Source organism: Bombina bombina, chromosome 5 (assembly GCF_027579735.1).
Source record: "Bombina bombina isolate aBomBom1 chromosome 5, aBomBom1.pri, whole genome shotgun sequence".
Classification (NCBI taxonomy): Eukaryota; Metazoa; Chordata; class Amphibia; order Anura; family Bombinatoridae; genus Bombina; species Bombina bombina.
In genome coordinates this window covers 1,119,068,129-1,119,093,282 of record NC_069503.1, presented here as the reverse complement: position 1 = coordinate 1,119,093,282, position 25,154 = coordinate 1,119,068,129, and the positions used below count along the sequence as shown (strand labels likewise).

The 25,154-nt window shown below is 37.4% G+C and overlaps 1 protein-coding gene across 1 annotated transcript in view; it reads right to left on the bottom strand.

Moving 5' to 3' along the window:
• Nucleotides 1-25,154, bottom strand: part of ADGRB1 (adhesion G protein-coupled receptor B1) — a 736,329-nt gene that overhangs the window by 507,482 nt on the left and 203,693 nt on the right. The window contains 2 exon segments of the mRNA XM_053715405.1: nucleotides 3,134-3,301; nucleotides 13,412-13,519. Coding sequence (XP_053571380.1) covers nucleotides 3,134-3,301; nucleotides 13,412-13,519 — 276 coding nt within the window.

Sequence of the window (25,154 nt, the reverse complement as noted above, 5' to 3'; positions counted from 1 at the left end):
ACACTTTTTACCTCTGTGATTATCTTGTATGTAGGCCTCTGCAAACTGCATTTTAGCCAATCAGTTCTGGCTCATGGGAACTCCATGTGCATGAGCACAGTGTTTTCTATATGACACACATGAACTAACACCCTCTAAAGCTGAAAAACTGACAAAATGCCCTGAGAGAAGAGACGGCCTTTAAGGGCTTAGAAATTAGCATATAAACCTCCTAGGTTTAGCCTTCAACTAAGAATACCAAGACAACAAAGAAAAAATGGTGATAAAAGTCAATTGGAAAATTGATTAAAATAACATGCCCTATTAGAATCATGAAAGTTTATTTTGGACCAGACTGTCCCTTTAAGGCTTTAAATGGTCTATAGTGGGTCTATAGTAAGGCTATAAGAGCTCTATAGTAAGGCTAGAGTTAGTCTACAGAAGGTCTACGTCAGGGCAATAGTAGAGCTATAGTATATCTATAGTAAGTCTAAATTGGATAATATAGTACAATAGCATCTTACACTGTAGCAACAAAATGTAATCTGAAATTATTTTTACAAAAAGGCTAGTTACTTGTGGGGTACCTAACAGTAAATACAATAGATTTTACTATAGAAAAAGAATAGGGGGAGAGCAAGAGTGTTTAAATGTCCCCTGTAATTTTGCTCCTTTTATCTAAGTATAAGCACCTACCTGAGTCACTATGTTGATACCAACCAATCATCATGTTTAAAATGATTTGCAGCCCATGAGTACATCAAGCAATTTGCAGCACAAATTTTTACTGTTTTTTATGGGTTTTTCATCTGTACTTTTATTGCAGATTCCCATGACCATATATATTGCTAAGGTTGTTCTAAACATACAATAGGAAATGCCTTCTGGTCAGTCTATCACAAAGGCTAACTTTCCAATTCTACATTTCTCGCCACGTAGATTTTATTAGAGACGCCCAGAATACACTTATTACAAGATTCTGCTCACATCTTTGAATGAATATTGCTGGCACATCAGTACTCTACACGCCATACGCAAACCTCCCTCAGTGCATGTCATACAAGTTGTCAAAAGCATTTACTTTATCAGCGGGAGGTATTTTTTTGCCATTTTGACCTTGAACGTGCTTTCAACCATTATGTTCCAAACATGGTGGTTAAAAGAGGGAATACACAACTCTATGAATATCAGTATTAATAGTATGCAAGAACAGATAGCCCGTGTTTATCTTATAGAAACTGCATTTAATTTATTAGGTCTACGCAGCTAAGAAATTAAAATAAGAACATATTTAGTTAATTTATTAGAAACGCAATAGTTAATATTCTACAATATTCATTGTTTTGTTTTTTAATGAATAGGAACCTGTTTTAAACTGATAACAAAAAAAAAATGCCTTAAAATTCAAATATTTTAAATTAAAACGTACAGAATTCAATCTAATGCTATTTAGTTGTCGCACTGAGTCATAGGTTTTATCTGCAAAAGCCCCTCTTCTTTAACAAAACTGTAAATGGTTTAGTCAGTACAAGGTCACAAGTTTGTTCATTATTATTCAAACAGCCGTATTCCAATTTCCGGTATACAGATAAAGAAGCTGAATTTATTATGTGTTCTAAAACAGATTAGAAAAGTTGAATGTGTCAAACAATCATGAACTGGGTGAACCCTGATATTTAAAATGTACAGTAACAAAAAAAAATGTTTAGAGCAATTTCAAGAATTATGATTTGATATGAGTAAGTTTGTGTTTATATGTGTGTATATACTGTATATATATATATACTGTATATATATATAGGATAAATTGACAAGACTGTACTGCAAAACATAACCTTACAAATAATGTAAATGTTTTTTTTTTTTCTCCCAAAACTAAATAAAAGTTTGAAACCAACATGTCAACTGTATTTAGAGAATTAGTGATGAAATCTGTGGAGGTGTCACTGGTTCCTCAAGATTTTAATGATGTAAACATAAACTGAAAAATGTCATGTCAATACCTGATTCACAATCAGATCCAGTACTAAGGCTGAATTGCCAGCTACATAGCAAATACTGGCTAGAAAGAAAGAAAAAAGAAAGAGAGAAAGAAAGAGAGAGAGATAAAAGAGAAAAAGAGAGAAACAAAGAGAGAGAGAGAATGAATGAAAGAATGAAAGAAAGAATGAAAAAAAGAAAGAAAGAAAGAGAAAGGGGCCGATTTATCATGGTCCGGATGGGACCAAATATATTTGTTTATGCGCGAGCCTTGAAGCTCACAGGAAACAGGAGTTAAGAAGCAGCTCCTTAACTCGTATGCCACCTCCTACGATCAATTGATTGACACCCCCTGCTAGCGGCCGCAAATCTGCAGGGGGCGGCATTACACAAGCCGTTCACAAGAACGGCTTGTGCAATAATAAATGCCAAGAGCGTATGCTGTCAGCATTTATCGATGTCTGGCAGACATGATCGCTACAGCAGATCAAGTCCAGACACATGATAAATCAGCCCCAAAGAGAGAAAGAGAGAGAGAAAGAAAGAAAGAAAGAAAGAAAGAAAGAAAAGAGAAAATGAGTGATTATTTGCTGTACTACATGCAATGGTTTCAAATAGAGGAAGACATTTCTCCTTGCAGCAGGTTCCACATCTCAGTTCTAAAGTTTTGCGGTTTGTTCATGACTGCTTAGCCACACGCCTATCTGCATACGCCCCAACATGAACCTAGCCCTGGGTTGCTTCAACCCCTGTATCTCCCTAGCTTAGTCTCCAACCTCTTGATACCAGGCAATCCCCAGAAAATGTTGTTAGGTCTGAAACTGCAACCTTTATGTTAGGGATACAACATACAGATATATACCATACAACTGCATCCCAAGCAGAAACAGCCGGGGATTGATAGGGTCATGAGACTATTGCTCCTGATTAGCTGACTGGATGAGTTCTTCTTGGGAGCTGCAAGGGGGGCTTAACTGAAGTGTTAACACATATTTATACAATATTAAATTAGAGCATGACAATTCACCTTTAGAATGTCTCTTTAATTCATTATCAGGTTAGTGTCACACTTATCACAGGCAGCTCTAATGGACGTCTGTTCAATTACTAAAAAGTTCTGCATGTTATGAATAAATATACCAATAGTGAGTTTACTGGTTAATCCCAAGGTTACCTGGACACACAGCAGAGTTGTTGCACTGTTTGTGTTCCTTGAGGGGCCCACTGCAATGCGTGCTGTACGACGAGGAGACGCAAAATCTAGTGCGTGACTTCAGACCCTCCCCGCAGGTGGTAGAGCAGACACTCCATGGCGACCACTCCTCCGCTGCTGGGTCACCAGCTATGAACAAAATAAATAAATAGTTATATATTTTTTTTTTTAAATTTGCAGCAAAGAATATGTTAATCTAAAAGTATTATTACCCAGGACAACAACTGCAGTGCAATGAATTGGGCACATCAGATCCAAATGAATTACAAGACAATAAAATGTAATTGCAGCTACCTTTAAAAGAGAATTAATAAACAAGAAATTCTGCTATTTTTTCTGTTCAAATTAGTTTCTGTATCTAACTATGGGCAGTTCCCAGCATGATATTAAATCAATCAAATATTTACTTTAAGAAAATAATCTACATATACATTACTGCTATAAGAAATCATAATCTTGATAACCTGAAGTAGAAATTGTTGCTTGAAATTCTTGATTAACATGCAAAATTGGTGCACTCTATAAAAACAGGGCAGCAGCTCCTGCATTTTCAGATGTGCATCGGGTCACATAGGAGTGGGTTTTTTTACATTTAATTGCTGGTGATTACATTTATAGTGTTATTTGTTGATTGTTGGGATTTGATCTTCATCAATGTGGGCCGTCATTGTTGTTGGCATGGGCAAAGGCATCTTGTTTTTTTGTTTCCAAGTATAAGCAGATCAGTAGCTGATATCATTATAGTTTATCCAATGTTTTTATCTGTCAATCTGTGGGTGTGACCATTTATCATTTTGTTGTGGACATGAAGTCAATAACTTGTAGTTGGGTGGATTTTAATTACCAAAGTCAAAGCTCTACATGCATAATATGGGTGACTTTTCCAATATTAAATCCGATCTTTTTCTAATTTGCATTGTGATCATTCCAATCTCAAAAAAAAGGTGTTATCTGAAAAACATGATTGACTAGATGGGAATCGACCCCTTAATAAGATAATTCTGTTTCTAACCAAATACCTGTAATCAAAATTCAATGGCAAATTCCAATGAGAATGCAAAAAATACTATAAGAAAAAATAATGTACTAAACTAATATAAAATATACTAAAAATTATTAACCCCAACAAAAAGAGAATGTGGTTACACTGTAAATTAAGGGCAACAGCTCACTTTCCTGTAATCAATGACTCAGAATTATATAAATCTGTCCAGTAGCATTATATGACGGATGGAACAGCTTGTCAGCTGAGAAATGCGTAGCTTGTTTGCTACTTAATGAGAATACTCTGGTGAAATCTTATTATTAATATATGTGTTTTACTTTGTTTTAATAAGTGTTTTCGTACAAGAGTGGTTGGAAAGGCCTCATCATTTGGAGCAGCTGTGGGCATTATACCCTCACACGTGGATCTGCACTAGGAGCCACCTTCTTTTTTTTTCATAAATTTGTAGAGACAAATTATGAAAGATTTTTGGGAGAACTGCTGGTGTGCTTAAGGTCATCTGGGGACAAACTCTGACCATATCTGTGGACCCTTTTTTGTTGATATTGTAGTCCTTTGCCTGCTATAGGTAATCATACTGAACAGTTGTCTTTATGAGGTTCCCTTTTTTTTATTTGATTGTACTGTCAATTTACTGTAAAGCACTTGATAAAAATGTGACCTCCTAGGGATAAACCTCAGTCTACACAGGTACCCTGGTTGCTCGTCAATACACCAACTATGTATTCAAGCTTCAAAAGGAAGATAATTCTGCAATATAAAAATTGTGGCACCACATAGGTGCATATTTATCAAGCTCCATACATAAACAGAAGTTATGAAGCAGCGGTCTAAAGACTGCTGCTCCATAACCTGTCTGCCTGCTCTGAGTCCGCGGACAGAAATCGCCTGAAATCAACCCGATCGAACATGGCCGCGAATCTGCAGGGGGCAGCATTGCACCAGCAGTTTACAAGAACTGCTGGTGCAATGATAAATGCAGAGAGCACATGCTGTCGGCATTTATCGGTGTGCAGCGGACATGATCCACTATATCGGATCATGTCCACTCGCACAATCATAAATATGCCCCATAGTGTATACTGTGATATCTCATGCCACACCAGATCTACTTTTCTATAGTCTACTCACATTTTTGTCTACACCAATCAAGAGGTGTCTTTATACACACCCTCAGAGTCATCTAGTTAACTCACTCCAGACTAGGAGCAGTAACAACTATTGTCATCCACAAATATTTGTATAAAAAATCTTTTTCATATACATGTTTCATGCACAATGCATAAAAATATTCTAATAAAAACATATAGAACTCAATTACAAAGCTTTTTCTCAGCCTTTGAGCGCATCAGGTAGGCGCATAAGGAAGACTGTTAATTTGATACTAATATGAAAAGTAATCTACTTGTTAAAAATAAATGAAATAAATCTACCGACATCATCAGTTACCTATGTTAATATACAATCATGTTCTTTTTTTTTTTTTTTTTTTTTTTTAAATCATGTTAAAGGGACATTAACACCACTTGCTTTTGTTGAACAACGATGCTTTGTTGCATACTCCCTAAAGGGGGCAAAAAGCAAATTCTGTATTTGTTCTCCCTATATTCTGAAAATTGCATAGACAAGCTATTGCTTTGCGCAATTTTTCCTTTAAGAAAAAAAGCTGATAGGAGAAAACTATTTATTATTTTCCAAACGCAAGATATTTTGGCCAATCATAACACAAAAGCAATTGCCATATTTGTATAGATATAACAAGAAATCACCACTTAACCAACCCATTTTATTGTCTGACTATATACAGATGCTACATTTTTTTTAATAGGGTTTCTTTAATTTATAATCTTTGAAAGATAAGTTGGGTTTTGGAAATTACAAGGTATTACTGAGCATCAACCAGTTCTCAGTAACATGTTACTCATTGTGACTCCAGAAATGCCTAACCAGTTAGAAAAACGCTAACGCAGCTGTTCACAAGATGGTTTGACGAATAATTGTCTCCGGTTTCTAGAGCACAGCTGTGTACTGTTCACTGAAATATAGGACAACGTTAGGTGCCCACTGGGAGAGGAACTATAGATCTTATACACAGGAAACATAGCAAGTGACAAACTCTCATAGACAGATGGACGAGCAGAAAGACAAACAGATTATAGATAGATAGATACAGACAGATAGATTATAGATAGATAGATATAGATAGATAGATAGATAGATAGATAGATAGATGCTCCTTTTAAAAATAGACTATGATATACACACAAATATCTATTATCTTATCATTCCATTGTGCTTGTGTGTTTTACATTGATACAATCATTTGTGACTTCCCTTGGGATACACTATAGTCATTTATGTAACATGTATTAGCAAAAGGCTTCTAATATAAGCTGTAGCTGTTTCAAGTGTATTTAAGTATGCACCGTGCACCAGCATTTTAAGCACCAAACTTGCCTAGGGAGTCTAAGGTCATTGTATCATCTAGTATTGACTCCATTTTTTAATTTCTGACATTATACAAGGCCCACTGGCACTCTGAGCAGCTGCAGTATTTAAATGCTGTGATAACAGTGATACATTTTACTAGAAGCATGTTTGGCAATGCATGTATATTGCAAATATGTTTCTATTCAAATAAGTAATTTATCTATGTGCCTTTACATTTTGACTGTAATGTCCCTTTACGACTCTGTGGTAGAATTATCAAGCAGCGGATGCTGCAATCTATCCCAATAGTTTCAGGTTCCCCTGAAACTGAAGTTAAGAAGCAGCGGTCTTAAGACGGGTGCTCCTTAACTCGTCCGATCGGGATGATTGACACCCCCCGCAAATCTGCAGGGGGCGGTATTGCACAAGCATTTCACGAGAAATGCTTGTGCAATGATAAATGCCAACAGCATATGCTCTAAATATTCATCATTTTATTGTTTCTGCTGCACATGTTGTCAGCTTTTGCCAGAAAAGAGATTTAACTAATTAATAAAAGTCCTAAATTGCTATATAGAAATTGTTCTTCAGATTTACTTCTCATCAGATAAAAATAAAGTTTTTATTATTTTGCTCTGTTCGGCACATTGTTCACTAAAAAACTCAGTCATATGTCATGTTTATTTAATTATGTTGTGTGTAAATATATGACTGGAATATTGGAATTCCTCCACCTAAATCCTGCACACTAGGTGATTGGGCATTGGTGGTAGACAAGTGGGGTTACATAATAGCACCGCTGTATATACTTTTCACTACTGTGCAGTGATTGTATTCCCTTGGATGCCAGTAACGCACACATACATTTTACCAACACCCTATGATTGACAGTAAAAAACACAGTGCTAAACTGATAATACCCTGATAGTGGAAACAAACAAAAGCACCAACAGTATCAGAATAACAATCCCAAATACATTACACAATCTTAACGGAAAAATGACATTATCAATTGATGGATCATATGGAACTATATTATATTATAGTAAATATATTACAAGTAAAGATATAGGGGCTGATTTAACAAGGGCTGATTGGCCCTAAATGTAACTGTTTCCATGCGAGCCTTCAGACTTGCCGGAAACCGGAGTTAAGGAGCAGCGGTCTTAAGACCGCTGCTCCTTAACTCATACGCCTCCTCTGAGGTGGCAGACATCAATCCCCCCGATCGCATACGATCGGGTTGATTGACACCCCCTGCTGATTGGCCTCAAATCTGCAGGGGGCGGAATTGCACAAGCAGCTCACCAGAAGTGCTTGTGCAATGATAAATGCTGACAGCACCAGGGCCCATGTGCTAAAGGGGCCCCATAGCAGCCAGTCTATATATTCGCATGTGCAGAAAGTGTAGTTTCCTAAAACAGGGAAGCCTTTTATTAGTGCAGGTTTCAGATCTATCTATCTCAAAATCATAATACAGAATATCATTATGATTGCTTAGTTACCTTTTTAGGGGCCCAAAAAATGTTTTTGTACCAGAACCAGCTCAGCTCAGTTAAATACCGGACATGTGGCAACTCTTGTGTCAATAGGTTATTGTTTCTCCAGAAATGGATTTGCACAGTTTGTGACTTGATGGAATCTGAAACACTCCCAGAACACACACATAATTTTCTATGGATTGGAATATAACCTCATGTTAAAACTTGACATAGGACCCCATTTATAATATTGTGGGCAGAGTTCCCAGCTAGGGAACCGGCCCACATTTATTATTGCATAAGTAAATACTTGTGCAGTGTTGCCCCCTGCTATCACGTGACCAATCAAGTTCAGGGTAGTTTAACTTCACCACCTCTGAGAGGTTAGAAAGTTCTGGTCTTAATACAGCTGTTTTTTAACTAGAGGATAGAAGGTTTGCATGAACAAGCCTCCGGGGCCGAATTATCATTGTGCGAGCTGACATGATCCGATATTGCGGATCATGTCCGCTGCACATCGATAAATGCCAACAGCATACACTCTCTGCATTTATCATTGCACCAGCAGTTCTTGTGAACTGCTGGTGCAATGCTGCCCCCTGCAGATTTGCAGCCAATCGAACGCTAGCAGGGGGTGTCAATAAACCCGATCGTATTCGATCGGGTTGATTTCAGGCGATGTTCGTCCGCCGCCTCAGAGCAGGCGAACAGGTAATGGAGCAGCGGGCTTTCCATACGGAGCTTGATAAAGATGCCCCTCCATCTCAAGTGCTCAGAAGCTGCTTTTGCTTGATAAATTGAGGCCATAGTATTATATTTTCTGTAACCATTGAGCTTATACTCCTGTATAAAGGGAAATGCATTCTGCTTTTTAAAAAATAAAAAAAAATAGATACAAGCTGCATGCTATGTATTTAAATCAAATTCACAGACGATTCCTATTTCATTAACTGCTTCAGCTAACAGTAAAATCTATTTTTCTTCACACATTAATGACCTGCAAAATGAATCTTTGTGTAGAAATATTATGTTTGGCAAAGTGAATGTTGCACAAGCAGAAATTTTCTAAAATCTGTCATATTTTTAGCACTTTATTATTGTGCTGAGTACTGAAAAAGTGTTTATTAGCAAAATACTCTCTAAAAACCTAGCTGACATTCTGGTATATTTACAACCAGCCTTTGGAAACCATGTGAATGTTTTGTATCACCAACAAACACTACTAAAAAAAACAAAAAACTATTTAGCAAAATAAGTAAATAAAAAATAATGTACTCGTCTCATATCCTGCAGAACATATTGCACTTTCAAACTATGATAATTGACTCTTTTGTGTAACCTACAAGGATAATTATTTCCATTAAACCATTTACAAAATATAATACAGAAAAATATTATATATTTTTTATAATGTAACTAATTGCTAAAATAATTTTAGTTTAATATATATATACTGTTGTTGTAATATATTATTTTGTTCAGAAACTAAAAATTGTAATTATGTAAATAAAAAAATATTTGTCTACTTGTAAATAAAATATTATGGATTATGTCCTGTGAATTAGTAAGAACCAAGATCCTGTATTGAGTACGATGTTACATTTTAGCGATCTAGGGGTCTATTTAACAAAGGCCGAATGGCTCCTGTTCCCCTTGACACAGGAGTTAAGATGCAGGGGTCTAAACTCATACGGGGTCTAAGGCGGCGTATAGCAATCCGCCCGATCGTACAAGATTGACATTGATTGATTGACACCCCTGCTAGCGGCCTATTGGCCACGAATCTGCAGGGGGCGGTATTGCACCAGCAGTTCTTCTGAACTGCTGGTGCAATGATAAATACCGACAGCGTATGTTGTCTGCATTTATCGATGTGCGGCGGACGTGGTTCGCTATAGCGGATCATGGGGCCAATCTATCAAACTCCCTACGGAGCTTGAAGGCCCGTGTTTCTGGCAAGTCTTCAGACTCACCAGAAACACAAATTATGGAGCAGCGGTCTAAAGACCGCTGCTCCATAACCTTGTTCACTTGGTCTGATGAGGCGTACAGGAATCGCCGGAATTCAACTCGATCGAGTACGATCTGCTGGTGCAATGCTCTCTGCATTCAGCGACAGCGAGGTCTGTCGGACCTGATCCGCACTGTCGGATCAGGTCCGACAGAGATTTCATAAATACTCCTCCATGCCTGTCGCACATATATAAATAGAAACCCTATTCTTCATATCTATTTAGATCTGAAATTGAGCCGTCTGTGATCTTAAATTAACATAAAGCTTAATATGTTGCACTATTGACCAGATAACCTACATCAAGTCATCACAACTTAGGTCTAGATTACGAGTGGTGTGCTAACAGTTGCAACCAAGCAAAACGTTTTTTTTTACAGCTTTTTGTGCTAGCCAGAAGTAATGTGTGTATTAGGAGTTGAAAGTAAACGTGTTCGCTTGAGCGCAATTTAATTTAACGCTCATTAGGATAGCGTGACTTTAGAGCTCTGGTTAACTGTTAAGCGAGAAAAATAAAGTTGTACAAAAAGCATTAAAAAAGTACATATTTTAAAAGTACAGTTACACTCATAATAACACTATCTAATAAAAACTTTTTAAACAAAAAATTGCAATACAATGATATAAGGATTCAAAGATATGAGGTCTCAGGCGTTATCCAAAGGGCTTTAACCTAGAGATACATACATACACATGTCTAAGTATTTATGTATTTGTATATATGTATTTTCTGACATATGTACATATATAAACACATAAATACATAGACAAATGTACACATATATAAACATATAAATATATATACAAATTTACACATATATAAACATAAATATATATACAAATGTACACATATATAAACATGTGTGTGTGCAATATATATGTGCATTGGAGCCTTTTGCAGTCAAGTAGATGAGAATATGTAAAATCATATTTATGCAATATTTAAATTTATTAGAATGTATAACTGTTGTATGTACTGTAAATATTTCACATTCCAATGTTCTTCACATAGCAGAATGTTCTAAGTATTTTTAAATAGCTATGCATATGTATCTGTATATATCTATGGGATTCATAGCTGCTTTACTGTTTGTTTCTCCCTAGTGAGAGCACCAGGTAGCTGACCTATTTGTGAGTGCCGTTCACCTCTGCTACTATATAATTTTATACATGTATTTATAAATAAATGGAACATATTCTGCTATGTGAAGAACATTGGAATCTAAAATATTCACATTTCCTGTCGGGTTAGTGCACTTGAATGCAATCGGGTTTGCACGCTAGTAGGAGTGTTATGTTTTTTCCACTTTTTGCATTCCTTTGAAGTCTATAGGGGAATATGTTAACGCGGCCACGATATCCTAAGTTTGTTTTTTTGTGCGCATCGGGTTAGCGCTCGTGTGAAAACTTTTTACTTTCAACTTGTAATACGCTACCCGACTCTAGCGGAGTTTGCACACATTTACTCTTTGTGTACCCCCAGGCATCAAGAATTAATGAACCTCTCCTCTCTACTGCTGCCTTTATATATCATATCTGGCAATGTATTATTCTGACAGAAAACAGTGATAGGCTACTCATGCCAGACACTATGAGGTTAATGCCTTATTGAACAGAGTGATTAACCACTTACTGCCAGTTACATTCACAGCAATAGTTAACCCTTTCTAGAAAATATACCTAGCAGTAAGCCACAGATTCCTTCCAGCCTTAAAAAATAAACAAAACAATGGTTAAGCCCTTACTATCAAACGCATATAGGGTTGTGATTACCTCAATCCCTTTCATAAAAAATTCATGTAGCTGTGAGTAACCCCTTCATGCCAAAGAGGAAATATATCTATATATACATTACATACTGTATATATATATATATATATATATATATATATATATATATATATATATATTAACCACTTACTGCCAGTTACAATTACAGCAATAGTTAACCCTTTCTAGCACATATACCTAGCAGTAAGCCACAAATTCCTTCTAGCCTTAAAGAATAAACAAAACAATGGTTAACCCCTCACTATCAAACGCATATAGGGTTGTGATTAACTCAATCCTTTTCATAAGAAATTCATTTAGCTGTGAATAACCCCTTCATGCCAAAGAGGATATATATATATATATATATATATATATATATATATATATATATATATATATATATATATATATATATAAAACATTGGCCAGTGTGAGCTGAATTCTGCCAAGACAACATCTGTTGCTTCAGCAAAAATATGCCATTGTGTGAAATCTTTAACTCAAAATCTTTAACTTGATTAAACTATCACAAAATAACCTGCATCTTCTGTGCAACAGAGGAGAGTAGATACAATGAGGAATAAAAAGTTACAACGAGTGAAGGTTGAAAGGTGATATGAACGAACCATTGGAGTTTGTAGCTCTGGCAGTGGCGTATTTAGGTTTTGTGTTGCCATAGACACTCAAAATTCTGCAGCCCCCCACGCTCACTCTTCCCAGGGTTTACGCTTTTTTTGTCCGTACAATTTTTTGGTCAGGGTGTAACGTGACTTATTTTTTTCATGGCATTTACAAAGTAAATGTTCACCAGGGCTTGTAAAACACTTGCATTCACTCAAGTGGGTTGAATTAGCACGTGTGTGTATTACAGATGACTAGCGCTAGTAAAGTCATCTGGTGCTCTCAACAGAAACTCAAAAAGTGCTGCCCCCATCCATTCTGCCACCCTAGGCAAGTGCCTTGTTTGCCTAAGCCAAAATTAGCCCGTGAGCTATAGTCTGATGTCTGAGTAACACATCCTTATCTGCTACCCAATGTAGAGACAACAATAAAATTTAAAAGATGGTCCTGATGTCAAGGCGATACTCCATTATACAATAATAGTAGTAAAATAATTCTAATATGCAGAAGTGAAATGCTGGAAATATCTGCTTTGCTTTTCTTCAGTCAAAGCTGTATTAATATTGATTTTATAACCAAATAACAAAACATTTCTGTGCTGGAAATAAAATAACATTTCAGTCTAAACTATCAATTACTAAATGCCTGAATCCTAAATTATTAAGCTTGTGCTTTCCGTGCATTGTGAAAGCACATTTCTTGAAAAGTACTATGCGGATCAACAAAGGGCATAGCCATGAATATTACATGAATTTTGAGACTCCAGTCAATTTTTCAATGTTAGTACAAGTCTTTTAAAATAGATTTCGAGTTCTCCACAATCTAACATACTGTAGAACAATTATGACCTATGTTAAGGAATTTAATGTTAGATGAGGGAATGTCATTTTCTCTATGTAGGTCAGTGTGTTTCTTACCAATTTGGGGTGCAGGGTATCCAAACTGAAACTGGTCGTCCGTGTCTTCTTTTTTCTTGTTATCTATAGATCTCAGTGATTGGCTTCTAGAGTCATAATGCCCATTAGCTGAAACAAAGACAATACTGGAGTAAATAACTTTTCTAAGATTATATTCGAACCTAAAAGTACCATTTATAAGAAATTATATTCTGTTTTCATAAGAGGTCTTCTGCCTTGCCCTTGGAGATACTTCACTAAATATGAGGTTCCAAGAGTACAGAATGTTCTTGCCTTTTGGCCAGCTTTGCTATTGGGTGTAGTATGCAAACATCTAGGGACGCCTATTCTTAAAGGATCACCTGCAGGGACAAACTTACTATTAGCCAGAGTTTACTAAGATGCTCCCATACATTTTCATGTCTGACGGCATGAGAATGAGGCTCCCATTGGAGTCTATGGAAGCGAGCACTCGTGTGCGCAAAGCTTCCGTGCAATGTGAACGTGAGCTCACGTTCGCATTGCACCTAACTTGTAATAACAGCGCACAGTTGCGTGCGCTGGTATTACTCAATGGAGAGCAAATATCGCTTTAGCGAAAGTGAAATTTTGCGCTCCACTTGTAATCTAGCCCAAAAGGTTTTAAAAATATTTAAACTGTTATTTTGTTAGCAATATTTTCACTGTTTTGCAAATCAGTTATATACCAATTAAAACTAATCTCATCTATTGTATCCAATTAGAGACATACAGTATATAAACAAACATCTGCACTGTCAGAATTACGAACTCTGAAGAATTGCACTCCAGTCTCTGTCGGGTCAGAGGAAAAACACCAAATAAACACTGGTTTCATAAGTAAATCACAGGAAAAGTAAACAAAATACATAATGAAATTACTTAATGTTTTTCATGTTTAATTGTAATACACACAACTATTCTTTGAGGAATTCCTTTTTTATTCATACGAATTTCAAGAAGAAAAAGTTGGTGAGGATTTTTTTGTGTGAAATTCTTAAAGGGACAGGAAATTCAAAATGAAACTTGCATGATTCAGCTAGAGCAGGCCATTTTAAGACACTTTTAATTTCACTTCTATTTTAAAATGTACTTTGTTCTCTTGTTACCCCTTGATGAAAAAGAATACGCACATATCATACACTAGTGAAAGCTGCTGCTGTCTCTTGTGATTGGCTAAATAGATGTGTTCAGCTAGCTGCCAGCAGTGCAATGCTGTTCCTTCAGCAAAGGATAACAAGAGAATGAAGTCAATTGGAAAGTTGTTTACAATTGTATGTGCTATCCAAACCATAAGAGAAACGTTTGTGGTTTCCTGTCCCTTTAACTGAATCGGCTAGATAAATACAGCACATTACACTCTCTGGCAACCAAGGGATAAAGATTATAGTTTTCTCTATGTTTACAATAAAATAAAACCCTAGATATTAATGGTGTTTCTCCTGGTCGATATTTACTTTAGCAAGAGTGAGATCACTTTTTAAAAAAATCCATGTTACCAGAAATCTAGAATAAATTACAATATTTAGCTATTCACAGTGTAGTTACAACATAAAAACTATAAATGGCAAGGAATTAGCTTATGTTCTAGAACAATATGAATAGATGACGTAGGAATGATTTCTGCTCTCCCCGCGTACTCGAGGTGTTTCTTTCTATTATGAATTATAGTGCTTCAGCGAGGAAAGAAATCAATGGATAAATGTTGCCTTTCCTCTTGCAAAGGCTTTCATGCCCTAGGTGAAATAAATGCGTCTAAAATAGCCACAGAGTTGTTACATTTCAGCCACAGGAAATCAATTTGGTGTAGACTTTCTTTGTCACAAACTCTCCAGAGATGTGCACTGTATATGCAATGATATTTCCTATTGAAAGATTGGCGAGTTTGAGCATTCAAAGCTCAAGTAGCTGATAGACTGAAAATGTATGTTAAATGATACATTCATGTAGAATTCTGTATTGTGTGTTGGGACAATTTTACTTTTACATACAGTGATGTCTCTTTTTAACATGGATTAAAGGGATAAGAAAGTCAAAATGAAACGTGCATGATTCAGACAGAGCAAGTCATTTTAGGACACTTTTAAATTCACTTCTATTTTCAAATGTGCTTCGTTCTCTTAGTATCCCTTGTTAAAAAATGAACACGCACATATCATACACTAGTGGGAGCTGCTGCTAACTGGTGCCTGCACACATTTGTCTCTTGTGATTGGCTAAATAGATATTTTCAGCTTCCTGTCAGTAGTGCAATGCTGTCCCTTCAGCAATGGATAACAAGAGAATGAAGGAAATTTGATAATAGAATTAAATTGGAAAGTTGTTTAAAATTGTATGTTCTATCTGAATCATAAAAGAAAATTTTGGGCTTTACAATCCCTTTAAAATACTGGCAATCTGAAGTGTAGTAAACTATTTTAACCCTCAGATCCACTTTGTGAAATCAATGTAGATTATTAGAATGCACAACATAAAGATGCCATATCTTTTTATACACAGATCAGCTACTTGCTTTAGAATTATTTTTAAATGATGTATTATTCTTTTAAAATACACTACATTTATCATAGTGATCTGCAACTCACTGCTACAGCTCATCCATAAGACACTTGTAAATTAACTTTTGTTTTCAAATAGACTTTGTTCTCTTGGTATCCTTTGTTAAAAATAATATCTACATATCCCACACTACTGGGAGCTAGCTGGTGATTGGTGGTTGCACACATTTGCCTCGTCAGTGGCTCACTAGATATACTCAGCTAGTTCCCAGTAGTGAGCTGCGACTCTGTAGCTGACTTAAACTATGTGTTTAACCCCTTTTTAGGAGTTAAGCACACAGTTATATCCAAGCAATAGTGCAATAATAAAGCAGATTAGTGCATTTTCTGTTTGCACTTTTATGTTTCTTTAGCACTATTAACATTTATTTTAATGGTTATTGTTTTTAAAAGCTACATTTCATGCTTAAATTAAAGTTCAATAAAGCTTTAATGTATAAGCTAAGACAGCAGCAATTTAGTTACAGAAGACAAGACACTATGGGATCCATTTATCATCCCATGGCGGACATATATTCACACCTGTCTGCCCGGCTTCTGTCTGCACCAGAGCACTTTAATACAAAGTGTATTGTTACGGTGCATCAAAAATTGTAACAAAATTGTTCATTAAAAACCGTATTTTATCAAAAACATAAGATTTGTATGTAAATCAAGCAGGAATAAATTGTATTAACTATGGGCAGCGCAAATATATAAAATAGCACACTGGATGTGAAAAAAGCAAGAAACTCGTACTTAAAAGTACAAAAACATGGGTATTTCATGGGCGTATATGAAATTTTCTCTCGAATCCTAGCATAATTCTATAAACATTTTTGCACTACAGATCTCACTGTTTTATTATCACCAGTAAAAAAGTGTCAAGCTTTCACCAAAATACTCAAAACACTACAAAAATTACAGCAAATTTAAGGTACAGTGCACTGAAAACAGCATCATTTGATTTGTATTAAGTGTAATCATGTTTTAAAACACGCCGGTTTACCCCTCCATTGCAAACTTTTACCTGAGAGCTCTCATTATTTGTATCGGAGACATCTCGCCATTCGCAGGGACAGCACCTTTTTATATAGAATTCCATGAGGGCGGCCCCTGTGAATGCTGGAGTGGAGAACCGCGTCTAGACTTGCAAACTTTATAGAATCGGCACCAAAGTATTTACTGACTCACATAACATTTTAAGAGAATTTGCAAGATTCACTTTCTAATTTAGTTTCCATTTTCAATGTTTACAGCTGAATAATTTTATTTTAAGAATAACAATATTCCGTTGCTAAATTAAAGGGACATGAAACCCCCACATTTTTCTTTTAAAAAGTTTCCAATTTACTTCTATTATCAAATGTGCTTTGTTCCCATGATATTCTTTGTTGAAGAGATACCTAGGTTGGCATCTGGAGCACTACATGGCAGGAAATAGTGCTGCCCTCTAGTGTTCTTGCAAATGGATAACATTCTTGCAAAACTGTAACCATATAGTGCTCCAGACACGTGCACGCTCTTCAGCTTACATCCCTGCTTTTTAGCAAAGGATAGCAAGAGAATGAATACAATTTAATTATAGAAGTAAATTAGAAAGTTGTTTTAAAATACACATTCTGTCTGAATCAGGAATTTGGGGTTTCATGTTAATTTAGTTGAAATAATTTTTATTGCAAAACATAAAAAGAGTATATCACACCTTATACAATTCACATACAAATAACATCTTCTCATTACTTTCTCGGTAGAAGACCATCATTTGAGAGTCTATGTTAGATGCTATGGATCCACATTCAAAGTTTGAAGGTAGCTAGGTCTGTCTCTAAAGTAGCTGATGGTTAGTTATGTAGACCAGTAAATTTTAACAGTTCGTGTGATTAAACATACTTTCATTAGTAGCAACATGGATTTGGGAACGTAGCAGATCAGTGCCCAAAAATATGGAAATTTACGTGACATCTCCTTACTCTCCATGTTGCTTTAACACGTTTTCTTAAAACTTTTCCCCCCGTCCCTCCCCCACAATAAACTGCAACAATAAATAGTTAACTCCCCCCCCCCCCTTTCCCTCACTCAATGTAACATCAAACATCAACTTGCCTGTTCATCCATATCGTCCACTGCCGATCCGTAGAGGGAGAGCCCCACCTCCCGTAGGTAGCTATAGTCATCAGCAGTTAGTTGTCGTCTCTCAACCTTTAATATAGTGTCTGTCTTGTTCTAAGTCTATGTGTCTATCCTTTTGTTCTGTTTCTCGTTAGTGCCCGCCCAGAATCCAATAATTCCAGACCTTTAAAAATTGTTCGTGATTGGCTTGTATGAATGAGGCTGATTCAGATAGTTTGTGTATTGTCTTGATTTTCTCCATAACCTCTCCCCATGAGGGTACCCCTACCTTCCAATAACGGGCCACACATATCCTAGTAGCTGTGCATAAAATGTGTATGAATGTGTTCGTGGCTGAGTTGAAGGGTTTAATATGTTCATTTAACAAAGCTTGAGTCGCAGTTAGGGTAATGTTTTCTGAAAGCACTTCACTCAGCAACCCAGACAGCTTAGCCCACAATTGTTGTACCTGAGGACAATCCCACCACATGTGGATGTATGTTCCCTTTTCCTTACAGCCTCTGTAACAATTTTTATTGCCCGTTTGAGTGTAGTGCGATGTAATCACTGGTGTCAGATACCACCTAAAGACAGTCTTAATGCAGTTCTCTTTCAAGTCTGCGCTAATCATACCTCTGCCTGAACCTTTAAATATTTCTTCCCATTCCTCTTTGGAATGTATTATATTAATATCTCTCTCCCACTTTTCCATTAGGGGAGATTTAGGCCCCTGTTTGGTTGTCTGAAGAGTTATGTATAGGGTAGAGATCATTCCTTTATGACGCGAATCAACGCTACAGAGTTTTTCTAGTGTTGTTAATTGTTGCCTAGGGCGTTGGGGTAAAACCCCAGTTATAGTAGATGCAATTTGTAGGTATAGGAACCAATGTAATTTATCTGGTAATATTTTTTCTTGTATTTGCTGGTGAGTCGCTATTTTCCCTTTATGAAGGAAATCTGCAAGTCTATAGAGCCCCTTGTTTGCCCATTTATCAATTAGTCCCTGAAAGTCTGGGCCTACCAGTGTCCTTAGTGGCCTCACTAGTGAGTTAGATGGTAATAATTGTAATTTAGCAGATATCGAATGCCACATAGTCATCATTTCCCCTGTTATTTTCGAAGCCCTGGTAAGTTTAGGTATATCTTTCGGATGTTCCCATAATATATCTTCCGATTGGTTGTATCCTGCCATCAGGGTTTCCACCCTCACCCAAATCAATTCTTTTTGTTTTTTGCTCATCAATGTAGTCTGTGCTAATCTCGCTGCTTGGTAATAATTGAGCAAATTTGGCATCCCTACCCCTCCTAGTTGTTTGTGTTGTAGTAAGACTTGTGAGGGTATTCTGGCTTTTTTGTGTCCCCGTACAAACCTAATCAGATCTGATTGGAGTTTATTTAATTCTAGAAGTGGGAGCTTGACCGGTAAGGCCCGAAAAAAATATAATAGTCTTGGGAGAACATTCATCCTGACCGCTGATAACCTGCCGTACCAAGAAAAACCACTAGCTGTCCAAGTTTTAATCTCTTTCCTAATTATCTTGTACAAAGGAACATAATTTAATCTATATAAATCTGAGGTATCGTCTGACAACTTAACCCCTAAGTATTTAATTGCTTCTTTGGCCCACTCAAACGAAAAATTAGCTTCAATAACCTTTTTAGTATGTGTAGGTAGGGCAATAGCTAACGCCTCACACTTATCTTGATTGACCTTATAACCTGAAATTTCGGCGTAGTCTTGCAGAATGCGGTATAGGTGAGGTAGGGATTCCAATGGTTTGGTCAGGGTAAGAAGGATGTCATCTGCAAATAAAGATATTTTGAATTCTTCTTTCCCCAACGAAACACCATGAACTTCTGGGGTTAAGCGGATCACCGCTGCCAAGGGCTCTATGCATAGGGCAAATAAAAGCGGCGACAGGGGGCAGCCCTGTCTAGTCCCATTCCGGATATCAATCCTTTTAGATTGAAAGCCTGCTGCCCTGATGTGTGCCGTGGGGTTAGAATAGATGCTTCTTATTGCTTGCACAAATGGGCCATTAAATCCTAATTTGTTCAGCACCTCAAACATGAAGTCCCAGTCTATTCTATCGAACGCCTTCTCCGCGTCCAAGGACAGGACCAGAGAAGGCGTTCGTGTCTTGTTTAGGTAGTCGACCAGGGAGATTGTGCGCCTTATATTATCTGGGGCCTCTCGTCCTGATATAAACCCCACCTGGTCTGGATGGACCAAGGTGGGTAGATGTAATTTAAGTCTATTGGCCAAGATTTTAGTGAAAATCTTTATATCCTGATTGATTAAGGATATGGGTCTATAACTTTGGCATAGTTTTGGGTTTCGTCCAGGTTTCGGGATCACTACTATCTTTGCCTGCAAAATTTCTGTCGGGATTGTTCTACCTTGCAGAATATCATTACAGAATGTTACAACATGTGGGGCTAGGGTCGATTTGAAGAGTTGATAGTATTCACCCGGAAATCCATCTGGACCTGCGGCTTTACCTGGTTTAAGTTCCTTAATGGCCATTAGTACCTCCCTGGTCGACACCTCTGCATTCAATTCGTCCCTGACTGATTTATCCATGGGCGTTAATTGGGCTTCTTCTAAGAATCTATGTAATGTCTGTCTCGTCCGGTCATTTTGTGTCGTTTTTTCCCCGTCATAGAGCTGGGCATAGTATTGAGCAAAGCTATCAGCTATTTCTTGTGGGTTTGAAGTATTTGTGCCGTCTTGTCTTTGTAGGAGTGGGATTGAGAAGGACTTTGTCTGTTCTCTAAGCTTGTGCGCTAAGTACTTATCAGGCTTGTTAGAGTATAGAAAGTAATGTGCTTTTAGTCTGTGAGCTGCCCTAAGAGATGCTCTATTCATAATTGTTGATAATTCTACTCTTTTTGCTTGTAGTTCTTGGAACACTGTCTCTGAGTGACCCTGTTGATGTAGTTTTGTGAGTGTGTTTATTTGAACTTGTAGAGAGTCTATCTGAGATCTATTAGTCTTTGTGAAGGCCGCCTTTTCTTTGATAAGTAATCCTCTAATAAAAGGTTTATGTGCTGCCCAGGTACTGATCGGGTTAGAAGTGGAGCCAGTGTTTAGTGCCCAGTATTCTGACATAGCTTGTAGGATAGAGTTAAGTGTACCTGGGTGTTGAAGAACGTAAGGGTCATAATTCCAGGAGCGTGCTGTGCTAATCTGAAATGTGTCTTTAATATTCACTTGGACTATGGAATGGTCCGACCAGGCACAGGCATGGATGGAAGAGGATATCAAATCGGGAAGCCAAATCTGACTTAGGAAAACATAGTCTAATTTAGAGTATTTTTTATGAGCGGGAGAGTAATAGGTATAGTCTAACGTTTTCCCATATAGAGTGTCCCAGGAGTCTAGAATATTATGGGATAGAAAGATCTCCCTTATTTTTTTAATCATAGAGTTATGCCTTAGTTGTTTCTGGGTCAGTCTGGTCTGGGTTGTAGTCTGAAATTTATATAGCTCTATATTAAAATCACCTCCCAACAGGATCCTGTCTTGTGTCCATTGTGTGAGCAGATAGGAAATATGTGCAAAAAAGGAAATCTGTGTCTCATTGGGTGCATAGATATTACACAGGGTTATTTGTTTATCCCTCTGCCTCCCCCTCACTATTATAAATCTCCCTTCTGGATCTCTGATCGTTTCTTCCACAACTAAACCCAAGGATTGGTGTATCAGTATCGACACCCCCCTTTTTTTTTGGTCTGTCGTTGAGTGATAGTGTTGGGTAAAATTTCTTGACCAGTATTTCAGAATTACTTCTTTGGTGAAGTGTGTCTCTTGTAGAAATATTATATTAGCTTTAATTTTCAGGTATTGTGTCAGCGCCGTCCGTCTCTTAATGTCTGTATTGAGGCCTCTAACGTTATGTGATATTAAGCGGATGTCAGTAGTCATTACTTACAGTTTGAGAGTCGGGGCTCCCCCCCCCCGGATCCGCTGTTGTGGACTCCTCCGTTGCCCTTTTTAGATAATGCAGATAAGTATCTCCTCGATTACAGGTTTCACTTGAGCAGAAGAAATGACATAATGAAACAAAAACAGACATAGGAACAGTCAAGTTACACAGTATTTTCAGTAGAATATTTGTAGTACACTGAGTGAAAACATAAAAAACATAGCAGAACAGATATCCCCCACACATGGAAACTACATGTGGGAGAAAAACAGAAAAAATAACAAAAACCTTTAATCCCTCCCTCCCCTTCTTCTCTGTATTGTTCACTTTTTCAGTGTTTGCTTTCTTTCACTGCTAGCAAAGAGTTTTTTAACGTTGGGCATAGAAAAAGTTCAAAGTTTACCTTATTTCCTCCATGACCAGATGAACTCTCAAGTCATCTGTAACAATAGATGACCTTTAAAACGTACAGTTCTCAAATTTCACAGCTTTTACCTCCGAGATCCTTACAGGCAAATGATTACCAAGTTGTGTGTGAAATAGGGAGTTCATGTCTTGGTTTTCTTCTTTGCAACTTGTGTCCATCTTTGTTTGCGTGGTTGATTAGATTGAGATAGTTGCTGAGTTGAATCTTCTGCTGGCTTCAGTTGCGGTAGTTCTGGCGACTCCAAAGCTAGTTGCTTGCAGATTGCTGATATTTCAGCTGGTTCTTTTAGATTCAAAGATCTACCGTTATGTGAGATGTGTAGACTAAAGGGGAATCCCCACCTGTATCTGATTTGGTGTTTTCTCAACAGTGTGGTAAGTGGTCTAAGCTCGCTTCTTCTTTGTAGCGTTTTGACACATAGGTCTTGGTAAAATTGGATTACTGATCCTTGGAATTTAAATGTAGGATTTTTCCTCGCTGCTGCAAGGATTTCCTCTTTTTCTTGAAATCTGAAGAATTTAATTATCACATCTCTGGGGGGTGCATCTTCTTTTGGCTTAGGGCGCAGCGCTCTATGAGCTCTTTCTAGTTGGAATTTCTCGTCATTTACCTCGCCTGAGATCGCTTGAAAGAGTTGATGTAGGTAGATGTTCAATTCGTCTGTAGCTACCGATTCCGGTATCCCCTTTAATCTTAAATTGCATCTACGGCTTCTGTTTTCGAGGTCTTCCAGTTTATCATGTATCTCAGCAATTTCCTGCTGCTGTGCTATGAGCTGATGGTCGACATTCGATAACTCTTCTGATACTGAAGTTTCAGTGTCCTCCAGAGCCGCCACTCTAGTGCCCAATTCATTCACATCTTGCTTTATTTCTGTCAGACTGTTAGTCACTGTGCTTTGGAATGCATCAAATTTTTCCCAGAGTTTATTAAAGTTCTTATCAATATCTTTTTTAGAGACCAATGACCTTAGGTCAGCTTTAGTGACCGGAATAGAGTCCTCTTCAGCGATCTGTGAGTCTGTTTCAGAGTCTATATCTTCTTCTCCCGTGTTGTTAGCTGTTTCTATCACCTTTTCTCGTGCAGGTTTAAAGAATAAATTAGCTGTCGGCGGTTTAATTCCTTGTGAGGTTTTAGTTTGTTTTCTCGCCGCCATGTTAGTTGTTTAATGTGCACCTTTAGAGGAAGATAGCAGTTGTTGCAGATTAGAAGTATTGGTATATAACTGTCTATTGTGCCTTTTGATCACTTGCTGCGCCAGAAATAACAGCAGTTTATCTTGCACCCCTTTAAAGGGTCAGCTTTGTTTGTATATGGTAAACAAGCAGCTATATTTCTTACTTTCTTTAAGGCTTGAGTTCCCTGTAGTTGCCAGGCTACATATATATCTGTGTCTATTCCAACAACTGTTACTGTGGATTATATGTGTAGATCTTAGGTAGGTTTCATAGTTTGTACCAAGTTTCAAGGAAGTTAAGTTAGATGAAGCATAGTTGTGTTTTTAACATACTAGTACAGTGAATTATGGAAAATTTTGGCAAACCAACATTTTGAGTATGTAGTTGCAGAGACAGCACGGTTTTCATACCTCCATGATAACTATCTGCATTGTGGTAGATCAGTTAGTGTCTTTTGGTTGTAACTGATAGTTATCAGTCAAATACAAGCTTCCTGAAGTTGCTTTTTACCTCTATGGCTGTCAAGAAAGTTGTGTGAGCGCTATCTATCTGACCTCTCAATTTTAATACATTTTGCCGCTCTCCGGAGGTTATATTGCTCTGCTGCTGATAAGTATAACAGTTCATGTGTAATCGGTACTTTGCCGTTTGCTTGTATTCTCTCTGTTGCGTAGCTGGTCAGCGTGAAGGTGAGTGCGAGTGTAGGAGCCGCTTAACCTCTCTATTGCCTCCTTGTATTGTTTATGTAACAGCGGGTGGTGTGGGTCTTACTTGTGTGGCCGAGTCCAGCTTGCGGTTCCGTTAATTTGCCTCCGGTCTAGTCGGCTCAATGTCTAGATCGCCGCGTCTTTTTTCAGCTTGTAATTGTAAGGCCTCGTGGCCAAGATGGCGGACGGCTCTGTCTGTTCCTCTCTACACCCGCTACTTGCCGGGTCTCACCATCAATAGTTTGGCCTCAAAGTTGCTCCGGTATGGTTCACAGTACTTTCCTTGTCATCCTGCCATTTTTTAAGGTAGTTGTTAGCCCATTATCTTTAGATAGTAGAGCAGTGTGCAGCGGAGCTTAAGGACTAAACCTCCATTCACATTGAGCACCAGGCTCCGCCCTTTCATGTTAATTTAAAGGGACAGACAAGTCCAAAAAAAACTTTTATGATTCAAATAGGGCATGCAATTTTAAACAACTTTCTAATTTACTTTTATCACCAATTTTGCTTTGTTCTATTGGTATCCTTAGTTGAAAGCTAAACCTAGGAGGTTCATATGCTAGTTTCTTAGACCTTGAAGGCCGCCTCTAATCTGAAAGCATTTTGACAGTTTTTCACCACTAGAGGGCACTAGTTCATGTGTTTCACTTAGATAACATTGAGCTCACGCATGTGAATTTACTGAGAAATTAGCTCTGATTGGCTAAAATGCAAGTTTGTCAAATGAACTGAAATAAGGGGGCAGTCTGCAGAGGTTTAGATACAAGGTAATTACAGAGGTAAAACGTATTAGTATAACGGTATTGGTTATGCAAAACTGGGGAATTGGTAATAAAGGGATTATCTGTCTTTTTAA